The 19697-nt window shown below is 43.9% G+C and overlaps 1 protein-coding gene across 1 annotated transcript in view; it reads left to right on the top strand.

Annotated features, from left to right (window-relative positions):
- Window positions 434-19697, top strand: part of THSD1 (thrombospondin type 1 domain containing 1) — a 29597-nt gene continuing 10333 nt past the window's right edge. The window contains 3 exon segments of the mRNA XM_005668378.3: window positions 434-1007; window positions 3538-3675; window positions 8651-9616. Coding sequence (XP_005668435.2) covers window positions 3618-3675; window positions 8651-9616 — 1024 coding nt within the window. The 5' untranslated portion in view covers window positions 434-1007; window positions 3538-3617.

Here is a 19697-nt window from a genome sequence, read left to right as displayed (position 1 = left end):
TAAGGTGGAACTCTATCCTCTGGAATTCTTTTAAAAGCACAAATTTAACACTTCCGGATTAGAGTTTTTAAAATGCTATTTTTAATTGAATAACCACTTCTGGCTCCTGAGAAAGAAAAAAGCAAGATATACACCTTACCTGAACTGTTCTCTTTTGAATCTCTTCAATGGCCTTTGGGAAACCAAATTTTGAGGGGAACCAAGTTGGCAGCCCACCAGTTACGCCACCTCAGTGACTGACTTGGGGGTCCCCCAGAAGCCTGTGACAAGGGGGCGGAGGAGAGAGAAGTGATTGAATAGGAAATGTGGGGAGCTCGCCCTTAAATCCGGCTCCCGCCGGCCGGCCCTGGATGTGTGTGCTTGGGGGCCCGCACTCCCTCCCCGCAGGCCCTGGCCGGCCGCGCGTTTCCTGCCTGGTTTCCTGATCAGCAGCGGGCCAGCCGGGCGCGGGCAGGAAAGGATGCGCTGCCCAGACCGGGCGGGGCGGCTCTCGCGGGCTCGCCAAGGCCCCCGCCCGCCGGGTGCCGCCCTTCCCGCGCCGTCGGGGGCGGACCCGGGCGGGGCTGCGGGAGCCGCGCTCGGCGGCGGGGGTGCAGTCCCGGAACGCGGGATGCTGGGCGCGCAGCCTCGCCGTCCGCCTCGCCACTCGCCCGCCGCCCCGCGCCGCTGCGCTCGCGCGTTTCAGAGGTAAGAGGAGCCTTCCAGAGGCGACCCGCGGGCTCCCCTGCCGCGGGGTCCCCGGCGGCCCCGGGACCCTGCCGCCTCGCCCTCCCCGCCACCGAAAGGCACAGGTGGACGGTGGCGCGTCCCTCTCCCTTGGTGATCAGCTCCCAGGACGCGCGTTGAAAAGTGTCTCCGCATCTCGGAATCCGGGACTTAACCTTGAACCCGGAGCTTCCTGAGCGCAGGTGTGGCCGAGGGACTGAGGCCGAAGGTAGACGGGTGTTGAGTCGCATAGTTGGGAACCTTGAAGAACAGCGTCTGGGATACTCAGCGTTTCAGAACAGGTTTGCTTCTTTCCATAAAGAAATCTTTTCTGGGATACAAACACTGTGAGATGTATGCATTTCGAAAGGGTCCTCATTTTAAGAGAACTTGGGGCGGAGGACACCGGCCGCGCTAGATTGCCGAGCATGAACTTGACGTACTGGCCTTGGCAAAGCTGAGGGACGCGGGGAGAGCGCAGCTGAGTAGTTGTGGGGAAGCTGCATCCAGCCCGTGGGACCAGGCGCAGCCGCCTCGGCCGAATATTCGTGTAAAGCCAACCTCTTTACACCAATTTGGAATTAGGAATAGCGTCCTCAGAAACGTTATTAGAGCGTGAGCGTGTTTCTCAGAAGGGAAAAGATCACTTTGCTCCTTTTTGTTTTTCCTTTTATTCTTTCATAAAGCATTGGCCCCGCGGACTTTAGCGTGTTTCTATTTATTTATTTATTTATGCAGCTCTGAAGACACCGTAGGGGATACAGATTTCAGCAAAAATAGCTGAGTTTGGCGTGATGCTATTAACTATTGAGAATATTCACAGCTTCTCCCTACTCTCTGATAACATTTAGAATTGTCTTTAAACGTTTATGTATGTGAATGCTATATAGATATTTTGGAAAATGTGTATAAAATATATCTAAGTTCTTACTTTCTCAAAACGGTTCTTAAACCAAACATGGTAAGTAGCCAGTCCTGGTATTGGAAACAAAATGTTGGAAGGAAATAAGCAAGCAAGGTTAAAAAAAAAAAAAATTAAAGAAGCATGCTATCTTCTTTTTTAATGTAGTGCTTTTTTACTCAGCATTCCATTCTAGCCTGGCGGGTCTGTTAACACCTTCAAAGTATTGGTTGAGCTAGTTAAAAAAAAAAAAAATCACTTATTTTCAAAAGCTTGAGAACATTAAAAAAAAAAGTCCGTGCTATGGAAACCATACTATGATTTATAAAATAAGCCATCCTATTTCCATGCAGCTATAACTATAGATTATCACGCTATTCTGTCCTGTTGGTCATTTTCATAAGAAGGAAGATGCGTTACACTCACAAAATCAGTTGTGATTAAGAACTTTAAAAAATGGTTGTCATGGGAAAGTAAGCAATTTGAGAGAAACCTGCTCAACTTTTGGCGGCAAGAGATTGCTTGCTTCTTTGGTTACTGAGTATCAGTGACTCGAAGGAAGCATTTTAATTGCCCTCAGCGCCCACGCTTGCCTGGGAGATGCGATGATGCTCACCTGCTGTCTTTGGCCACGTTTCCCAGTTCATGTTCAAGGAGAGGATTGGGTGAAATCTGTGTCTCATTCCAGCCAAACTGAATTTCCTTTTTGCGTTGGGGAGGGTGGGAGCGCTAATCATCTGCATGATTACACTTCATAGCTCTGCTTCTCTTCGAGGAAGTACAGAATTTCCTTTGTTCAGCCAACTCCAACAGAAAGAAAGCTAATACAGACGCACCAATTTCCTTCCCATTGAATTTTGAATATTTAATCAGTCCTCTTAATTCCCTTTGTTTCTGTCTTATTCTGAAGGGACGTGGCATATATATTTGAAATATAATATACTGACTAAAAATAGATTAACCATGGATAATGGGGAAATGTAAACATTAAGTATCTATGTATCTATGTCACCAATATATATATTTGGTTACGTTTAGTTCTCCAGTTTCCTAGACTCGAGTACGACAAAAATTATCTCTTAAATGCCCTGCATCTTTTGCTATTGTCTAATAGTCTGTTTATATCAAAGCATCTTCCTGTAAATCGTTCTGAACCACAGGCCATCAAGGCCTTTCCTGCCCTCGTAGGTGGTCTGGAAAGACTGCTGCATGAAGTCATGCATCTCCTGATGCATGCCGGCAGCAGCAGCAGCAAGTTTTGGAAGGCTGACAGAAGATGATAACTGTTGTGTATCTGTTTTCTCTGTAGAATGTCCTAACCAAGGGAAGTCAGGCCTCCATGGAATTCATGTTTAATTGCAATACTTTGGGTACCTTTGCTTTTTTTTTTTTGGTAAAACGTTTCATAGTGTTGATACAGTCCCTAGGCATTAAGAAATGAAGCTGTCCAGATAACACGACAGTTGTGCAAAAAAGACAGTGTTAATAAACCCACTTGTGGAAGCAAGGCAGGTCTACACAGCACGATGCAAAAATGAAAGGTTGGCAACATTTTAGTAAATTGATCAACGTGAAATGCCAAGCATGTAAATACGTGAGGATGGCATATCCAGATTGGCTATTAGCATTGATGAAATTAAACAAACAACCAACTCTCCACTTAAGGATTTGCTATGAAGATAAAAGACTTAGTGCTTTGCAGAGATAATCTTCCTGTTGGGCAGACCTGAATGTTCTCAGCAGGTGAGCTAGAATGGAGCAGAAGGGACAATTACAGATCACTTCCCTGGGGGAGCATTAACGTTCTTGCTATTTTCTTCTCAGTATTAACTAGGCACTTTGACCTCTTAGAATGGTTTTGCCATTTCAGGATTACTATTTAAGAAATCACATTGAACAGAGGCAACATTTTTTTGAGGTTCTAATTTCAGGTGTTTTTGGAAAAAAATCCACAATTTGGATGTGAGAAAGGACATGAGGAGACCAAAGACCTGGGATTTTGCTGATCAGAATGAAACAAACGTTGAAAGACTTTTCCAATCTACTGTTGGTGGTGCTCTGTGACTATGGTGAGTGTTGCGAATGTACTTAATGCTGTGGGTACCAGTGAAGAAACATAGCTGCGAGGTTTATAAATGCCTGGAGGTTCATGACCCTCAAGAGAAGGAGGCAGGGCAGGGCTACGGTGCAGTGCCTTTTAAACTGTGACTGTTGCAATGCTGGGTTCTCTTAAGGTTCTGCATTATTATCATTATTTTTTTGTCTTTTGTCTATTTAGGGCTGCACCCACGGCCTATGGAGATTCCCAGGCTAGGGGGCGAATCAGAGCTACAGCTGTCAACCTACACCACAGCCACAGCCACGCTGGATCCGAGCCATGTCTGCAACCTACACCACAGCTCACAGCAACGCCAGATCCTTAACCCATTGAGCCAGGCCAGGGATTGAACCTGCAACCTCATGGTTCCTAATTGGTTTCATTTCTGCTGCGAGAACTCTCGGTTCTGTGTTATTAATTCAGATTTCATTTAAAATATGTTTTTAAGTCTTGAAAAAAAAAAAAACCCTCGATTTCATTTCACAAATTGGAGAAAAGCATGTTGCCCTGAGTTCTCTTTGCCTGATTTCCTAGTGTTTTAATATTATGCATTTAAACCTCACACACAAGCAATGTTTTCTGTATTGGGGGTCTACATGAAATTTCACTTGACAAGAGTTTTGCTGCTGGAATAGCTTTAGAATAAATCTGAATTTCAGTCCTTACCAGTTGTGTACCTTAGGCTAGTTTCTAAATCTCTTTCAATAATATTGACTTCACAAGGTTGTTAAGATAAACTCGTCTGAGCACAGAGTAGGTACTTAATGTTAGTTTTTTTTCATTCACTTTGACTCAACTAAAAAATTATTTCTCAGAGAGCTTTATGCAACTATTGAACCAATAGATTCCACCATATGATACAGTACGCACTGGTTTTCTTTTGAAGATTTCCAAGTATTTCACAGACATGTAAGCATTTGATAGTAAAAGGGGGGCATTGTTTTCAAATTGATGAAGAAATGACCATCCAAGAGACTGAGAATCCTGGTATCAGTTAAATGGACCAGAGTGTGTACTGTTCATTTTATCCAGTGAATCTCCTTCCTCCGTCTTTTATTTTTTAAGAAGGTTATTTAAGCAAGAAGACATTTGATTTGCAGAAAACCAGTCTGGGATTTATTTCTTTTAAAGTCTTTTATCCCTACCTAAAAACAGATTGCTCTACATATAACAGCCTTATTCAAAAAATTATAAAAGGGTACTTTGTTTCATAATGATAAAGACATCACATTTTTCCACTTAAGCAGCCTGCAAGGATGCTTGTTATTGCAGAGAGCAAAACATTTTACTGGAATAAAAACAAGTTGCTTGAGCATAAAATAGAGCATAGCAATTGAGTGCAAAGGCTACTACTGGAAAAGGCAGTATTTTCACAGATAGGGGTTTTTTCCCTCCTCCATTTGGTATTGATCAAAATATACCATTGCCAGTTAGTTGTTTGTTTGTTTGTTTAAGCAACATACCTATGTATTGAAACACCAGTTCCTTGAAATGCAGTAAAGGAATGGGGAAAGAGGAAATGAAAGAATAGAGAAAACAATACTGTAGCAGTCAGGATGTGGTAAACTAAATTGTAGTTTTCTAAATGAGAAAGTGTTGTTGCCTGTAAAAAAAAAGCAAGTCTCGTCTTTAGTACACACCTTCTATCTTGGAACCCATCAGTGGTGTTTGTTTTTTTTTTTTTATTACTCAATGAATTTTATTACATTTATAGTTGTACAACAGTCATCCCAACCCATATCCATCCCAAACCCTCAGTGTATCCCCCACCCCCCAACCTGTCTTATTTAGAAACTGTAAGTTTTTCAAAGTCTGTGAATCAGTATCTGTTCTGCAAAGAAGTTCCGTCTGTCTTTTTTTCAGATTCCACATGTAAATGATAGCATATGATGTTGGTGTCTCATTGTCTGACTGACTTCACTTAGCATGATAGTTTCTGGGTCCATCCATGTTGCCAAGAATGCCAGTATTTCGTTCTTTTTAATGGCTGAGTAATATTCCATTGTATATATGTACCACATCTTCTTGATCCACTCCTCTGTTGATGGACATTTAGGTTGTTTCCATGTCTTGGCTATTGTATATGATGCTGTAATGAACATTGGAGTACATGAGTCTTTTCGAGTCATGGTTTTCTCTGGATAGATGCCCAGGAATGGGATTGCGGGATCAAATGGTAGTTCTATGTTTAGTTTTCTGAGGAATCTCCATACTGTTTTCCACAGTGGTTGCAGCAATTTACATTCCCACCAACAGTGTACTAGGGTTCCTTTTTCTCCACACCCTCTCCAGCACTTAGTGTTTGTAGACTTTTTGATGATGGCCCTTCTGGCCAGTGTAAGGTGGTACCTCATAGTGGTTTTGATTTGTGTTTCTCTATTGGAATCCATCAATTGTATCTTTGGCCTCCATTTTCAAGGTGGCATGGGTGTCTCTTTCATTGACTGACCGCACGTCAAATCAGAATCAGATCTGCCTCATTGATAACCCTGTCATTGACTATAGGTTTTCATTAGTTAACCAAGTGCTATGTGCCTCTCAGTCTTAAAATGCATCAAGAACCATCCTGCCCCATCAGATTCAAATGAATTTGAGCTTTGTTCTCAGTCCTGACTCCCTCCTTGGGCTCAGGTGGGCGCTGGAGGTTCTTCAGCCACCTGCTAAAGGTACCTCGTCAGCCCCGAACCAGCGCACAGCCTGCACCAGAAGCAACCACGTTCTTCAACTTTGAGTCCTCTCCATCCAAAAGGGAGTGTCCTTCTGTATTGACTAAATGAAAAGGAAAAAGAACTTTATCCTTTTATGGTTTTCAAGGAGGTGGTGACTAAACATTCAGGTCTATCCAAGTTTTATATATTTTATTTCACCTCATCTTAAATAAGAAATGGTTGAAGGGGCGTTCCCAGTGTGGCTCAGTAGAAACAAACCTGACTGGCATCCATGAGGACGTGGGTTCGATCCCTGGCCTTGCTCAGTGAGTTAAGGATCTGGCATTGCGTGACATGTGGTGTAGGTCATAGGCATGGCTTGGATCCTGCATGGCTGTGGCTGCGGCTGTGGCTGTCAACTGCAGCTCAGATTTGACCCCTAGCCTGGAAAATTTCATATGCCACAGGCAGGCCCCTAAAAAAGAAAAAAAAAGAAAGAGAGAAATGGGTGATGTGCTGAGCTAATTGAAACAAACCTTTATGTGCCAAAATTTTTTCTAATAATCATTGTCTGACCCACACAACACATTGAGATCTTTTTGGATATAGATGATATGTATACATTATTATTATTATTACATTAATAGAAGGTTATATTGTCATGTATATATAAGAAGACTCATACATTCCTACTTATACATGTTGTTTTTCAAACCAAAGGGCACTGCAGTTCCTTAAATCTAGAATGTTTCTTACCCTAGCCACAGGCCAGTCGATTGTTGCATTGCCAAATTCTGTCTCCTTTGATATGTATTTGGATAGAGTTCAAAACAGAAACAAGGGTTCTTGTGTGTGTGTGTGTGTGTGTGTGTGTGTGTGCTGTTCCACTTCACTTCAGCTTCTCTGATGGGTCTCTTTTTTGAAAAAAGATAGTGATTGCTCCTAACTGAACGACACTTGTGGGAGAGACAGGATCATCGTCTATCTGCCCAGGCCAGGAGCAGTGGTTGCAATGTCCTTGAAATTGCCAGGGACACTTAGCTTGTCCGTAGATGTTCTCTCCATCCCCTAGAAAACCCATGCAGAAGAGAGTGTCCGTGTTAATTACTCATCCAAAAATTTCTGCCCATATGAAAGGCACTGTTTCCTCTCCTGGTGAAAATGCTCACGCAGTTGTCTCGAATGTCAGAAAACAGTAACTTATAAGTTCACTTGATCTTGAACAGCATGGGCTTAAGAGCGCTGATCTTTTGCACAGATAGTCGGCCTGTGCGTCTGCTGTGCCTCCACGCCTGCGGTTTGCACCTGCACATGCATCCAACCGCAGATGGTCTAGGATTGTCGTATTGGCTACAAATCCAGGCAGTTCAAACCATGTTCTTCAAGGGTCAGCTATATTTTTAGGGTGTTCCAAGTTAAGAAATCTAGAGCATTGCATATTGTATCATTTAAAAAAATCTTACTGGGGTATAATTGATTTACAATATTGTATTAGTTTCAGGTGTACAGCCAAGTGAATCAGTTACACACACACACACACACACACACACACACCATTTTTTCCCATATAGGTTATGCAGAACCTGTGCAGTGAGTCCTTGCTGGTTATCTGTTTTTTACGTAGTAGTGTGCATTTGTTAACCCCATGCTCCCAATTTATCCCTCCCTCCAACAGTTTCCCCTTCGGTAACCTTAAGTTTGATTTTGAAATCTGTGAGTTTGTTTCTGTTTTACAAATAAGTTCTTTTGCATCATTTTTATTAGATTCCACATATAAGCGATATCATGATATTGGTCTTTCTCTGTCTGACTTACTTCACTCAGTATGCTCTCCGGGTCCATCCATGCTGCTGCAGGTGGCATTATTTCGTTCTGTCTCATTTAAATCCAGCTTTCTCTCTCTTCGTATAAACCCATTTCCCCCAGATTCCTAAACATTAGAAAAGGACTGAAGTGAGAAAAGTGAAGTCTTTTTTATCAGGAGAATTGTCAGTTGTACTCTCGCTTTATAAGTTTTCATCACTGATGTATCACATGGTTAATGATTGTGAATTCAGTGTAGCTATCACTACTTCATTAGTTAAAAGATGACCATGAAGGCTGAAGATAAAGGAGCAGAGGCATTTTAGAATGGAAGCTGCTCAGGGCTCGCTGCCAGGCTTAGCCCTCAGCATCATTTCATATCATCTTGGCTCGGTTCAAACCACTCTGGTGTCTAAAACGCTGTTTTTGCTGATGTTACCAATAGTGCTGCTCAGATACACCTTTTTAAAACCCACCCTGACCGTTTCCTTTCAGTTCTTGGAGAAGCTGAGTATCTCCTGTTGGGGGAGCCGGGCCATGTAGCGCTAAGCAACAGCACAGTGACTGTGGCTTTCCAGTATTTCGACGGAACCAACGGGACGCTGAGGAATGTCTCTGTCCTGCTGTTGGAGGCCAACACCAATCAGACTCTTACCACCAAATACCTCCTGACCAACCAGTCCCAGGGGACGCTCGAGTTTGAGTGCTTCTACTTCCGGGAGGCTGGCGACTACTGGTTCACGATGTCTCCAGAGGCGACAAACAGCAGCGCTCCGGCCCCTCGCTGGGAGAGGAGCGCCTTTCTGAAGGTGGAATGGCCCGACTTCCACGTCCACCTCAACAGGACCTCCAGGGCTGCAGAAGGCACCTTTCAGGTGGGCCTGTTCACCAGTCAGCCGCTGTGCCCGTTCCCTGTGGACAAGCCCGACATCGTGGTGGATGTTATCTTCACCAACAGCCTTCCCGAGGCCAGCACGAGCCAGGGCCAGCCCCTGGAGATACGAGCCAGCAAGAGGGCAGAGCTCTCGCAAGGCCAGTGGCTGGAGTTTGGCTGCGCACCTGTGGGGCCGGAAGCCTATGTCACCGTGGTGCTGAAGCTGCTTGGCCGAGACTCGGTCATTAGCTCCACAGGCCCCATTGACCTGGCCCAGAAATTTGGATACAAACTGGTGATGGCGCCAGAACTCACGTGTGAGTCCAGGGTGGAGGTGATGGTGCTGCCCCCGCCATGCATCTTCGTCCAGGGGGTCGTCGCCGTCTACAAGGAAGCCCCCAGACGCCCTGGGGAAGGGACCCCTCGCCTGGCTGAAAACAGCCTGAGCCTGGGAGAGAGGAGAACAGTATTCAACTGCACTTTGTTTGATGTGGGGAGGCACAAATACTGCTTTGACTTTGGCGTTTCAAGCAGAAGCCAGTTTTCTGCAAAGGAGAAGGAGTGCATGCTAATTCAGAGAACTATAGGTTGGTATGGAGATTTTAAAACATTTTTAAACATCAGATGGGTGCCTTCTTGCAATCAGAATTATTGTTTTGCATTTAGATAACTTGACTTTCTCTTTGAACTGTACTATCATTTCTATAGTTCACTCCTCATAATAGTCCAAATGGCATTAGCATCCTTATCTGAAAAATGAAAAAGTACTAGTGAGTGTGTCCAGTTCACGGCTAACTAACTTCTCCAGGTCTCAGTTTCCCCATTACTAACGTGGAGATAATAAGAATATCTGCCTCAGAGAGTTGTGAGAATCTAATGAAGTCAGTGGGTCGCATTCTTAGCATAGTGCCTGGCATGCAGGAAGCACTGATAAACATAAGCTGTTTTTACATTGTATTTTAAAAATTATATTGTTACAGCGTGTGGCACGTCCTTGGCAGGTATGATCAGAATAAAAAACTGCATTCCCAATTGTATTTAGTAGCTTCCCACTTCCTCTGGAAAGTTCTCAAGCATGTCTCTTTCCTCTCACGTCCTTCTTTAGAAGAATGAAGCCTTAACTTGAGTGAGCGTTCAAAGCAAGATTTCTAAATACTTCTTCACGTTCTGAATTCTTTGCATAATTCCCTCCCTAATCACAAAGAAGTAGGGTTATTACAATTCCATCCATGCTGCAGGGTCCTCTTTGCATTTCTTTCCCTTTGCCCCAGTTCAAGCCCGGACTTGGCAGGAGGTTAATCTGGCAGAGGTTGTCCAGTTCACTTCCACGGGCTCTCAATGATACCCGCACGAAGCCCTGTGCTTCCTGACGGCCCCAGCCTCTGAGCATCTGTGGTGCCTCAAGTGCTTCTTGCTCCAAATTCACCCACTTCTTCTCCAAGTCCCTTTCCTTGGACTCTCTCCTCGCCCACTGGCCGCTTCCCTGCTGGCACTTGCCTCTCTCTCCAGCCCGGATTCCATGCCCATCCCTTTAATCCCTCTCCTCCCAATATTTTAAACTCCTCTGCCCTGTTCTTCCCTGGCACCCGCCAGGCCAGCCCAGCTCTGCATCGGTCCAGCCATCTGCCAGCTGCTCACTGCCCTCCTCCGGCCTCGCCCCTGCCCTGGCTAACCCTTCTCAGAGCTGACTGGGCGCCTGCCATGCTCAGCAGCTGGAAGCCATCAGGTGTGGGCTCTCTCACCCTCCCACCCAAATATCCACCTGCCTGCGGGCGCCCAGCCTGTCCTCTCCCTCCCTCCTTTGCTGTCCCCTCCCTCCTGTGCTGTCCCCAGGGAAATAGGGTCGTTCCCCCAGTGCAAGGTCAGCACCCCCTCCACTGGATCCCAGCCCCTCTGCTCTCTCAGGAAGCTTCTGTTAACCATCATCCCCCCTCTTCTTCATCCCAAACTGTCCCTTCTTTTCTGGCTCATTCCCATCGGCTTTAAAAAGCACTGAATTCTCTCATCTAAAAACAAAAACGATCCCCCCATACCCTCTGGATCTCCCCCAGAACACACCTTCTTTCTCCCGTCTTCCTTCTCTCGCCCTGGTTCTTAGAAAAGTCGCCTGTACTCGGGGTCTGGTTTCCTCACCCACGTGCACTTTTCAGCCCAGACCCACCCCCTCCCGGAACATGTTGTTACCAAGCAGCCAGGGAATGCCAGCCAGGTCCCCACATCCGGGGACGTTTTCCAGTCTATGTCTTCATTGACCTTGATTCTGTTGACATCGCACTCACCTGCGTACCTCCTGACTCCCTGGCCGACCCTTCCGGGTCTCCTTTGCTGGCTGCTGCCACCGCCCAGGCTCATCCCTTTAACCTTGGATTTCAGCATCTTGCCCAGGAACCTCTGCCATTTTTCATCCCTCCCACACTCACCGGGTGACTGCTGTCCTGACGCTGATGACTGCAGGCTGCCACCTCTCCCCTGCATCCCAGCGTGAATTGCTGTCACCGCTCCGATGTCTCCCAGGCACCTCAAATGCAGCAGACCTCACCCCTTAAACCTGCCCCTCCATCCGGGATGCCACCCATCTCGTTGTTCAAACCAAAAACCGGGAGCCTTCCTCTTCTTCACCTCCTGTGAATAATAGGTCTTGTGGGTTTTGTCTCTTAAAAAAAAATCTCTGACTGTAGTTCCTGTTGTGGCTCAGTAGTTAACGAACCTGACTAGGAACCGTGAGGTTGCGGGTTCGATCCCTGGCCTTGCTCAGTGGGTCAAGGATCCGGCGTTGCTGTGAGCTGTGGTATAGGTTGCAGACACTGCTCGGATCCCACGTTGCTGTGGCTCTGGCATAGGCCGGTGGCTACAGCTCCAATTAGACCCCTAGCCTGGGCATCTCCACATGCCTTAGGCGTGGCCCTCAAAAAAACCAAACAACCAAAAAAAAAAAAAACTCTGACCATGTGAGTCTCTCCATGCCTCCCCAGTTCCCTGAACACGAGCTAGTTTAAGCCTCCATCATCTCCCACCCAGGCTCTTGCAACAGCTTCCTAAGTGGTTGCCCCTCACCATCCGCTTCATTCTCTCACTGCAGCCAGGGGGGAACTGTTTAAAATTCAGGTCAGCTGAGGCTTATTCCTGTGCTTAAAACTTGTCACTCACCTCCCTTGACACCTCACTCGCATGAGGATGAGCATCCACATGGCTCTGCATGGCTGGGCTGCCCCACCACAGTCACCATCAAGGGACTGGAGACAGGGCACCTGTCTTCCCACCTTCCCTTGGTTAATGTTAAACTGTCCCCTGTGTCTCCTCCTGGGTCACTCTTCCTCCACCCCAGGCTTAGGCGAACTCCCTGGCTGTGAGCCGACCAGCATCCTTTGTTCCTCCCTGCTGTCATTGCTTGTTCAGTGTCTTTCTCCCCGTGTCTCCTCCTCTCCCCCACCTGCCATATTGGAGAAGCTCATTTGGTGACAAAAGCCGACATGTGCTGCCATGAAGCTATTTATGATCTTTCTTTGGCCCACGTGGTACACCTGCACATTAGAGGTGCTTCTTACATGTTTCTTTTCTTTTTTTTTTAAATTATAGTTGATTTACAATGTTATGCCAATTGCTGCTGTATAGCAAAGTAACCCTCGTTGCTTATCTATTCCAAATGTGATAGTTTGCATCTACTCACCCCAAACTCCTGGTCCCTTCCACTCTCTCCCAATACATGTTTATTAAAGTGAAAATTGGGAGTTCCCTTGTGGTGCAGCAGGTTAAGGATCCAGGGTTGTCCCTGCAGTGGCTGGGATCGCTGCTGTGGCACAGGTTTGATCCCTGGCCCGGGAACCTCCATATGCTGCGGCTGCGGCCAAAACAAAGTGAAAACTGAACTCGGATGTGGCTAGTCTCAGGTATCCGTAGAAAAACAGTGGTGTTAAATGACTCAAGATATGCTTGCCTTTTCAAAAGCAGTTATTGTTGGGAGGGGGAAAAATTCTAGTCGACTACATTTAATGGGAGCAAACCAAGAGGAGCAAAGGGATTCAGGCTATTTGATGAAAGATCTCGTTGGCTCTCCCAGCTCTTGGGCTTCCCGCAGACTCCTCCAGTCTGTTTCAAGACCAGGTTCCCCGAAGCAGCTGGGGGAAGACCCTGGACAGGGGCAGAACAGGGAGTGGTGCTCTGTGTCCTGGCTGAGGGGGTCAGGGCTCTTCGCTGTGGGGCTGTGGCAACTAGGCATGACTAGACAGGAGGGCTGGAAGTGGTACCTCGAGGAGCTAAACACTCCTGGAGACCCCAGATGCTCTGCGTGGCTGCCCAACAGGGGCTCTGGTTGGCGGACCTATGAAATTTATGCTGGGATTAGGAACCTCAGTGCCTTTCTGTGTTTTAGTATAAAAGTTTATGACTGAATCGGATTCTCTCTTTTTCATTTTCCATTTAAGTTGACAGTTCTGACCAGTAAGTCTATCTTTTTTTTTTTTTTTTTGCCAAGAGGCATCATTCGGGGAACCCACTGAACCCAGTGACTCACAATGAATTTCTCATTGGTTCCCTTTGAAAAGGGAATTATGGGTTTGATATGTGTGCCTCTTTTGCCACATATGTCTCAGGACCTTAAACATGTACATAATAATTTACAGCAAGAACAATGTTAAAAATGATTATTTCTGATCTTCATTTATCCTACTTCATGCGAATGTTTGTGTTTCTCTGCAGAGAGGTTAATGTGTGTGGTTCTGGGGTGCTGCTGGGGGGCGGTGTTAGTGGTCTCTGGACAGGCAGTAATAATGTGCAAACATCTAAATTGAGAAATTCTCAATTCTGAACTCATCTGCCCCAAGAGTGTCAGATAAGGGATAATGAATCCTGCACCTCAAGGCAAAACATATATTTAGGTCAAAGTTGAGAATTAAGGATAGAGAGTATAAATTCCTATTCACATAGTGGTGACTTTATTTACTTAGTTTCTTTTGACAAGTAAAAATTATATGTGTTTAACACATAGTTTTCCTGATATTTAAATTTGTTAACCATCTTATTTGTCTGACCAGATGTTCTGTTTTTCCTTCATAATGTGATTCAACAAGAGCTTTGTGCCAAGAGTAGGAGTTCTGTCGTCCTGTCATTTTCTCCTTATTTGCAGGTGCTTAATTATCGTATCATTTTGAGTTCTTGGCCAGAATCTTTTTTAATTCATTTGTCCACCTAATTTACCTAAAACTAGAAGATATAATTTAAAGAATTAGTATAAACGGGTCCTTGGATGCTTAATACTCCACAGTTCTCTGAGAGGGAATGAGCCAGTAAACCTTCCCACCTGGTGGAACGCCTACTCTTCCTTTGGGATTTTTTTTAAAATTTTTATTTATTTATTTTGGGGGGGGATTTTTTTTTTTTTAGAATAGCTGACATGTTATATGTGACCTTCTGACATAATAAAGCCAATATTTATATAGGGATTACTTTGCACCAAGAACTGGTCTAAGTGCTTTATAATCCTTATAATAACCCAAAGACTTAGGTTTACTTTACTGTCAGTTTTATAGGTGAAGAAATGGAGACACAGAAGGCTTAAGGAACTTCTCCAGGGTCGGTTGGGTGAAACGGCTTCACCACCACGGGTGGTTAGACTGACTTGAGCGTTTGCTCTTCCCGCTGTTCTGTGCTGCCTCGCATACAAATCACCTGTCAATCTAGATATTGAACAGTATGAAACTTGCAAATGGAAAAAAGTTGCAGTATTTTCCTCCTACCTCACTGGTTCATCTTGTGCTGCTCACCTGTCTTGAAAGACAGGTAACCCACCCTGGAGCCCCCTGGCCCAGGCATAAGCATGATCAGTCTAATGTAAATGAGCTTGTGCCGGGCTTAGCAAATCTGAACTGTTTATCCAGGTGTCTTTGTTCCCATTGCTGCTTTTAGCTACTCACTCACATCTGTTTTTGTTTGTTTGTTTGTTTTGTGTTTTTTTGTGTGATTTCTTGGGCCGCTCCGAGGCATATGGATTCCCAGGCTAGGGGTCGAATCAGAGCTGTAGCCACCAGCCTATGCCAAAGCCACAGCAACGCGGGGTCCGAGCTGCGCCTGCAACCTACACTACAGCTCACGGCAACGCCGGATCCTTAACCCACTGAGCAAGGCCAGGGATCAAACCCGCAACCTCATGGTTCCTAGTTGGATTCTTTAACCACTGAGCCACGACGGGAACTCCAATTCACTCATATCTGGAGAGTTTTCTTATGAGCATGTTTTGTTTCGTTACTTGTGTCCCCTGAGCAGAATGTCTTGCAGATGTGACTATTGCATAATCTGTACTCCTTCAAATAATCTTGAGAGTGGAACCAAGTCTCCCTTTTCCTAGTCCAGACACATTTTGCTCATTCAGAATTTATATCGTCTGGAGTGGCCTGAAAGGCATTTCTCCTGGCCAGACCGGTTTGTTGCATGGTGTAAGTGCGTGTATGGACAGCTAAACAGGACAAAACCAAACAGCCTTCCATTCATGGAGGAAGACCGTTTAGAATATGGGTCATCTGACTCTTCATTTCTAATACGTGAACCGTAGCTACTCAGTGAGTTCCCGTTTTGGCAAGTATTTTCCTCATTGTAATTACAGAAATCTCCAGGGACTAAATCATTGCAGGCATTTTTAAAAATTTGCCCGATTAAATTTCTTCATTGTTGTGGGTGGTTTCCCCTTGTTTTCTGTTTGATTAATTTGGTTTGGAAATCAAACTTAGTTTAAGTGTTTGTTTTTTTAATCGTTGATGGTCCTGCCAGCCATGATTTTACTTTCAAAGGAAAAAAACACTTTTCAAAATGTGATTTTTGACATTAAGATTCATACTTTTATCAAAACTTTGATTTTTTTTTTTTTTTCCTGGCTCCCACTAATGGAGGTTTTGTTTTTAGTTTGACAAATGACTGTGTATTTAAATGAAAAATATCTATGTGAACTAAAAGAAGAGCTGGGAAAGAATAACAAGAGCATGCTTAGCTTTTGTAATTCTGCCTTTCGTGGTCTTAAATATCAGCACAAGAGAAGGATAAACTATATATTGACTTAATTTTCTTTTCTTTTCTTTTCTTTTTTTTGCTTTTTAGGGCCACATCCACAGCATATGGAGGTTCCCAGGCTAGGGGTCGAATCAGAGCTACACTTGCCAGCCTACACCACAGCCACGGCAACCCCAGATCTGAGCTGCGTCTGTGACCTACGCCACAGCTCATGGCAACACTAGATCCTTAACCCACTGAGCAAGGCCAGGGATTGAACCCACATCCTCATGGATCCTAGTTGGGTTCGTTAACCGCTGAGCCACGACGGGAACTCCTTGACTTAATTTTCAATTTAGATTTCACGATAGTGGAATTCCCAATAGATTTTTGAAAACTAAATGGCCCTGCTTTAACTCAGAGAGACTTAATCTGAGCTTGCCAAAGCTTTGCAAACATCTTAGTGTCTGAACAGCTCTGAAGCTTGAGGACAAAGCTGGCTTGTTGTTCTGCTGTTTGAGGAGCTGTGCAGTGTGATCTGGGAGGCACAGACCCAATATTGTGTTCAGTTGGATCTCTGGATGGAACATAATTACCACACCTCAGTTGACGTCGGTCCAAGATACTGGTTTGTAATGCTCCCACTCTTAAGAAAATCCGAGACTTTTAATTGCTATGAAGAAGTCATATTCCATGACTCACTCCAGAGATTGCACCACTTGGCTCACCTGACAGTGTATCTGCCTTGCATGTTCTCCTTGTGTTTTTGTAGCGCTTTGTATACCCTTGACTGCATCATGAGGTTTTGTCCATGAGGATGAAGGGAGACTTTTATGCAGAGGGTATTTTGGTGCCCAGCGTGGGCATCACTTGATAGATCCTGGGATTGGATGGCTGCTGATAGAGAAGGGAGAAGGGATAATTATTTGTAGGGGATTATTCAGTTATTCTCTCTGGCAGTCATTACATGAAAGAGAAGTTTGCATTTGTCAATCCATAATGATTTCTGGAAGTGTTTTGTATGTACTTTGTTTTGGCTTTTTTGGTCACACACAAGGCATGTGGAAGTTTCTGGACCAGGGGTTGAACCCACACCACAGCAGTGACTCAAGCTGCTGCAATGACAATGCCAGGTCCTTAACCCACTGTGCCACAAGGGAACTCCCTGTATATATTCTGAACCTCTGGTGTTAGATACATCCCCATTTAGGGTTGTGAAGGGTTCCTTGCTGAATTGACCCTTTTATGATTATATAACATTTCTTTTATCCCTGGTAGTACTTCTTGTTCTATAGTCTACTTTGTCTGGTGTTAATGTAGCCACTCAGTTTTCTTTTGATTAATGTTTACAAGGTATAACTTCTCCCATCCTTTTACTTTTAACCTATTTATCTATTTATTTATTTATTTATTTATGGTTTTTTTATATAATTTTTTTTATTACTCAAATGAATTTATCACATCTGTAGTTGTATAATGATCATAACAATCTGATTTCACAGGATTTTCATCCCACAGCCCAAGCACATCCCTCCACCCCCCAAACTGTCTCGTCCGGAGACCATAAGTTTTTCAATGTCTGTGATATCTATTTATTTTTAAAGTGAGTTTCTTTTCTTTTCATCATGATTTTTATTTTTTCCATTATAACTGGTTTACAGAGTCCTGTCAATTTTCTACTGTACAGCAAGGTGACCCAGTCACACATACACGTATACATCCTTTTTTCTCCCATTATCAGGCTCCATCCTAAGTGATGAGATGTAGTTCCCAGTGCTACACAGCAGGATCTCATTGCTTATCCATTCCAAAGGCAATAGTTTGCATAAAGTGAGTTTCTTTTAAACAGCATATAGTTGGGTCATGCTTTTTTATCCAATCTCACAATCTCTGTCTTTTAATTGATGTTTAGATTATCTATATTTGATGTAATCATTATATGGTTAGATTAAGATCTACTACCTTGGTTTTATATTTTTTCCATCTGTTCCTTGTTTCTTTTCCCTCTTTTTTCTACCTTCTTTTGGATTGAGTTTTTTAAAAAGATTTACTTTAACTACACTATTGGTTTATTGTTTATAACTTAAAATAATTTGTAATGGTTGTCCCAGAGTTCACCGTATACAGTTCTAAGCACTCAATCTATTTTCAGGTAATATTTTGCTTCATGTGTAATATTAAAAATAGTCCAATTCATTCCTCCCATTCTTTGAATGATTATTATACATGTTATTAAATATATGCTATAAACAATACATTGCTACTGTTTTGCTTTAGACTATCAATTATACTTTTTTTTTTTTCTTTTTGTGGTTTCTTGGGCAGCTCCCAGGGCATATGGAGGTTCCCAGGCTAGGGGTCGAATCAGAGCTGTAGCCACCGGCCTACGCCAGAGCCATAGCAACGCAGGATCCGAGCCACGTCTGCAACCTACACCACAGCTCACGGCAACGCCGGATCCTTAACCCACTCAGCAAGGCCAGAGACCAAACCTGCAACTTCATGGTTCCTAGTCGGATTCGTTAACCACTGCGCCATGACAGGAACTCCATAGACTATCAATTATACTTTAGAGCATTTAAAAATAAGAAGTAAATTTGGAGTTCCCATTGTTGCTCAGTGGGTTAAGGACCCAGCATTGTCTCTAAGAGGATCCAGATTCGATCCCTGGCTTAGCCCCACTCACTGGGCTAAGGATCCGGAGTTGTCAAAAGCTGTGGCACAGTTTGCAGATACAGCTCAGATTGAGTGTTGCCATGGCTGTGGCGCAGGCCTCAGCTGCAGCTCTGATTCAACCCCTGGCCCGGGAACTTTCATATGCTGCAGGTACAGCCATAAACAGAAAAAAAAAAAAAAAAAAGTAAATTTTATCTGTACCTCTATAAATATTGTTTATAGCACACTTCATTCCTTTATATAGATGCAAATCTTTGGTATCATATCACTTCTGCCTGGAGAGTTTTTTAACATTTCTTGTAGTGAAAGTCTGTTGGTAATTAATTCTATTAATTTTCATTGTCTGAAAGATCTTTACTTCTTTCTCAGGTTTGAAAGATACTGTCACTGGCTGTGGAATTTTGGGTTGGTAATTTTTTTTCTTCAGTACTCCAGAGATGTCCTTCCATTACCTTTGGCTTACGTGATAAGTGTGCTGTAATTCTCGATTTTATTCTTCTGGATGTGATGAATTTCCACCTTGCCCCCTTTTGCTCACCATAGGCTTCAAAGTTTTCTGTTCAGTTTTTAGCATTTTGAGCATAGTGTGTCTAACTTTTTGTTTGTTTGCTTTTTTGTATTTATACTGCTTCATGTTCTCTGAGCATCTTAGATGTAGTTTGGTGTCTTGCGTTAATTTTGGAGAGTCCTTGGACATGATTCTCTTGTTTCCTCTGGGACTTTAGGTATATGAATGAGAGACTGCTTGATATTTGTCCCATAGCTCTTTTGAGTATTCTCTTTTATTCACAACTTTTCTTTCCTCTTTGTGTCTTAGTTTGGTTAATTTCTCTTGACCTGTATTCATATTCACTCTTTCTTTCCTCAACTGTGTCAGGTCTACTGATAAGCCTCTAGAAGATATTCCTCAGCTCTGTTATCACGCTTTTCATTTCTAGAATTTCTTTTCAGTTCACAACTCTCTGATGAAAATTTCCATCTGTTCATGCATCTTATTCACCTTTTTCACCAAAGTCT

Source organism: Sus scrofa, chromosome 11, assembly GCF_000003025.6.
Source record: "Sus scrofa isolate TJ Tabasco breed Duroc chromosome 11, Sscrofa11.1, whole genome shotgun sequence".
Classification (NCBI taxonomy): domain Eukaryota; kingdom Metazoa; phylum Chordata; class Mammalia; order Artiodactyla; family Suidae; genus Sus; species Sus scrofa.
This window is presented reverse-complemented; position numbering and strand designations above follow the sequence as displayed.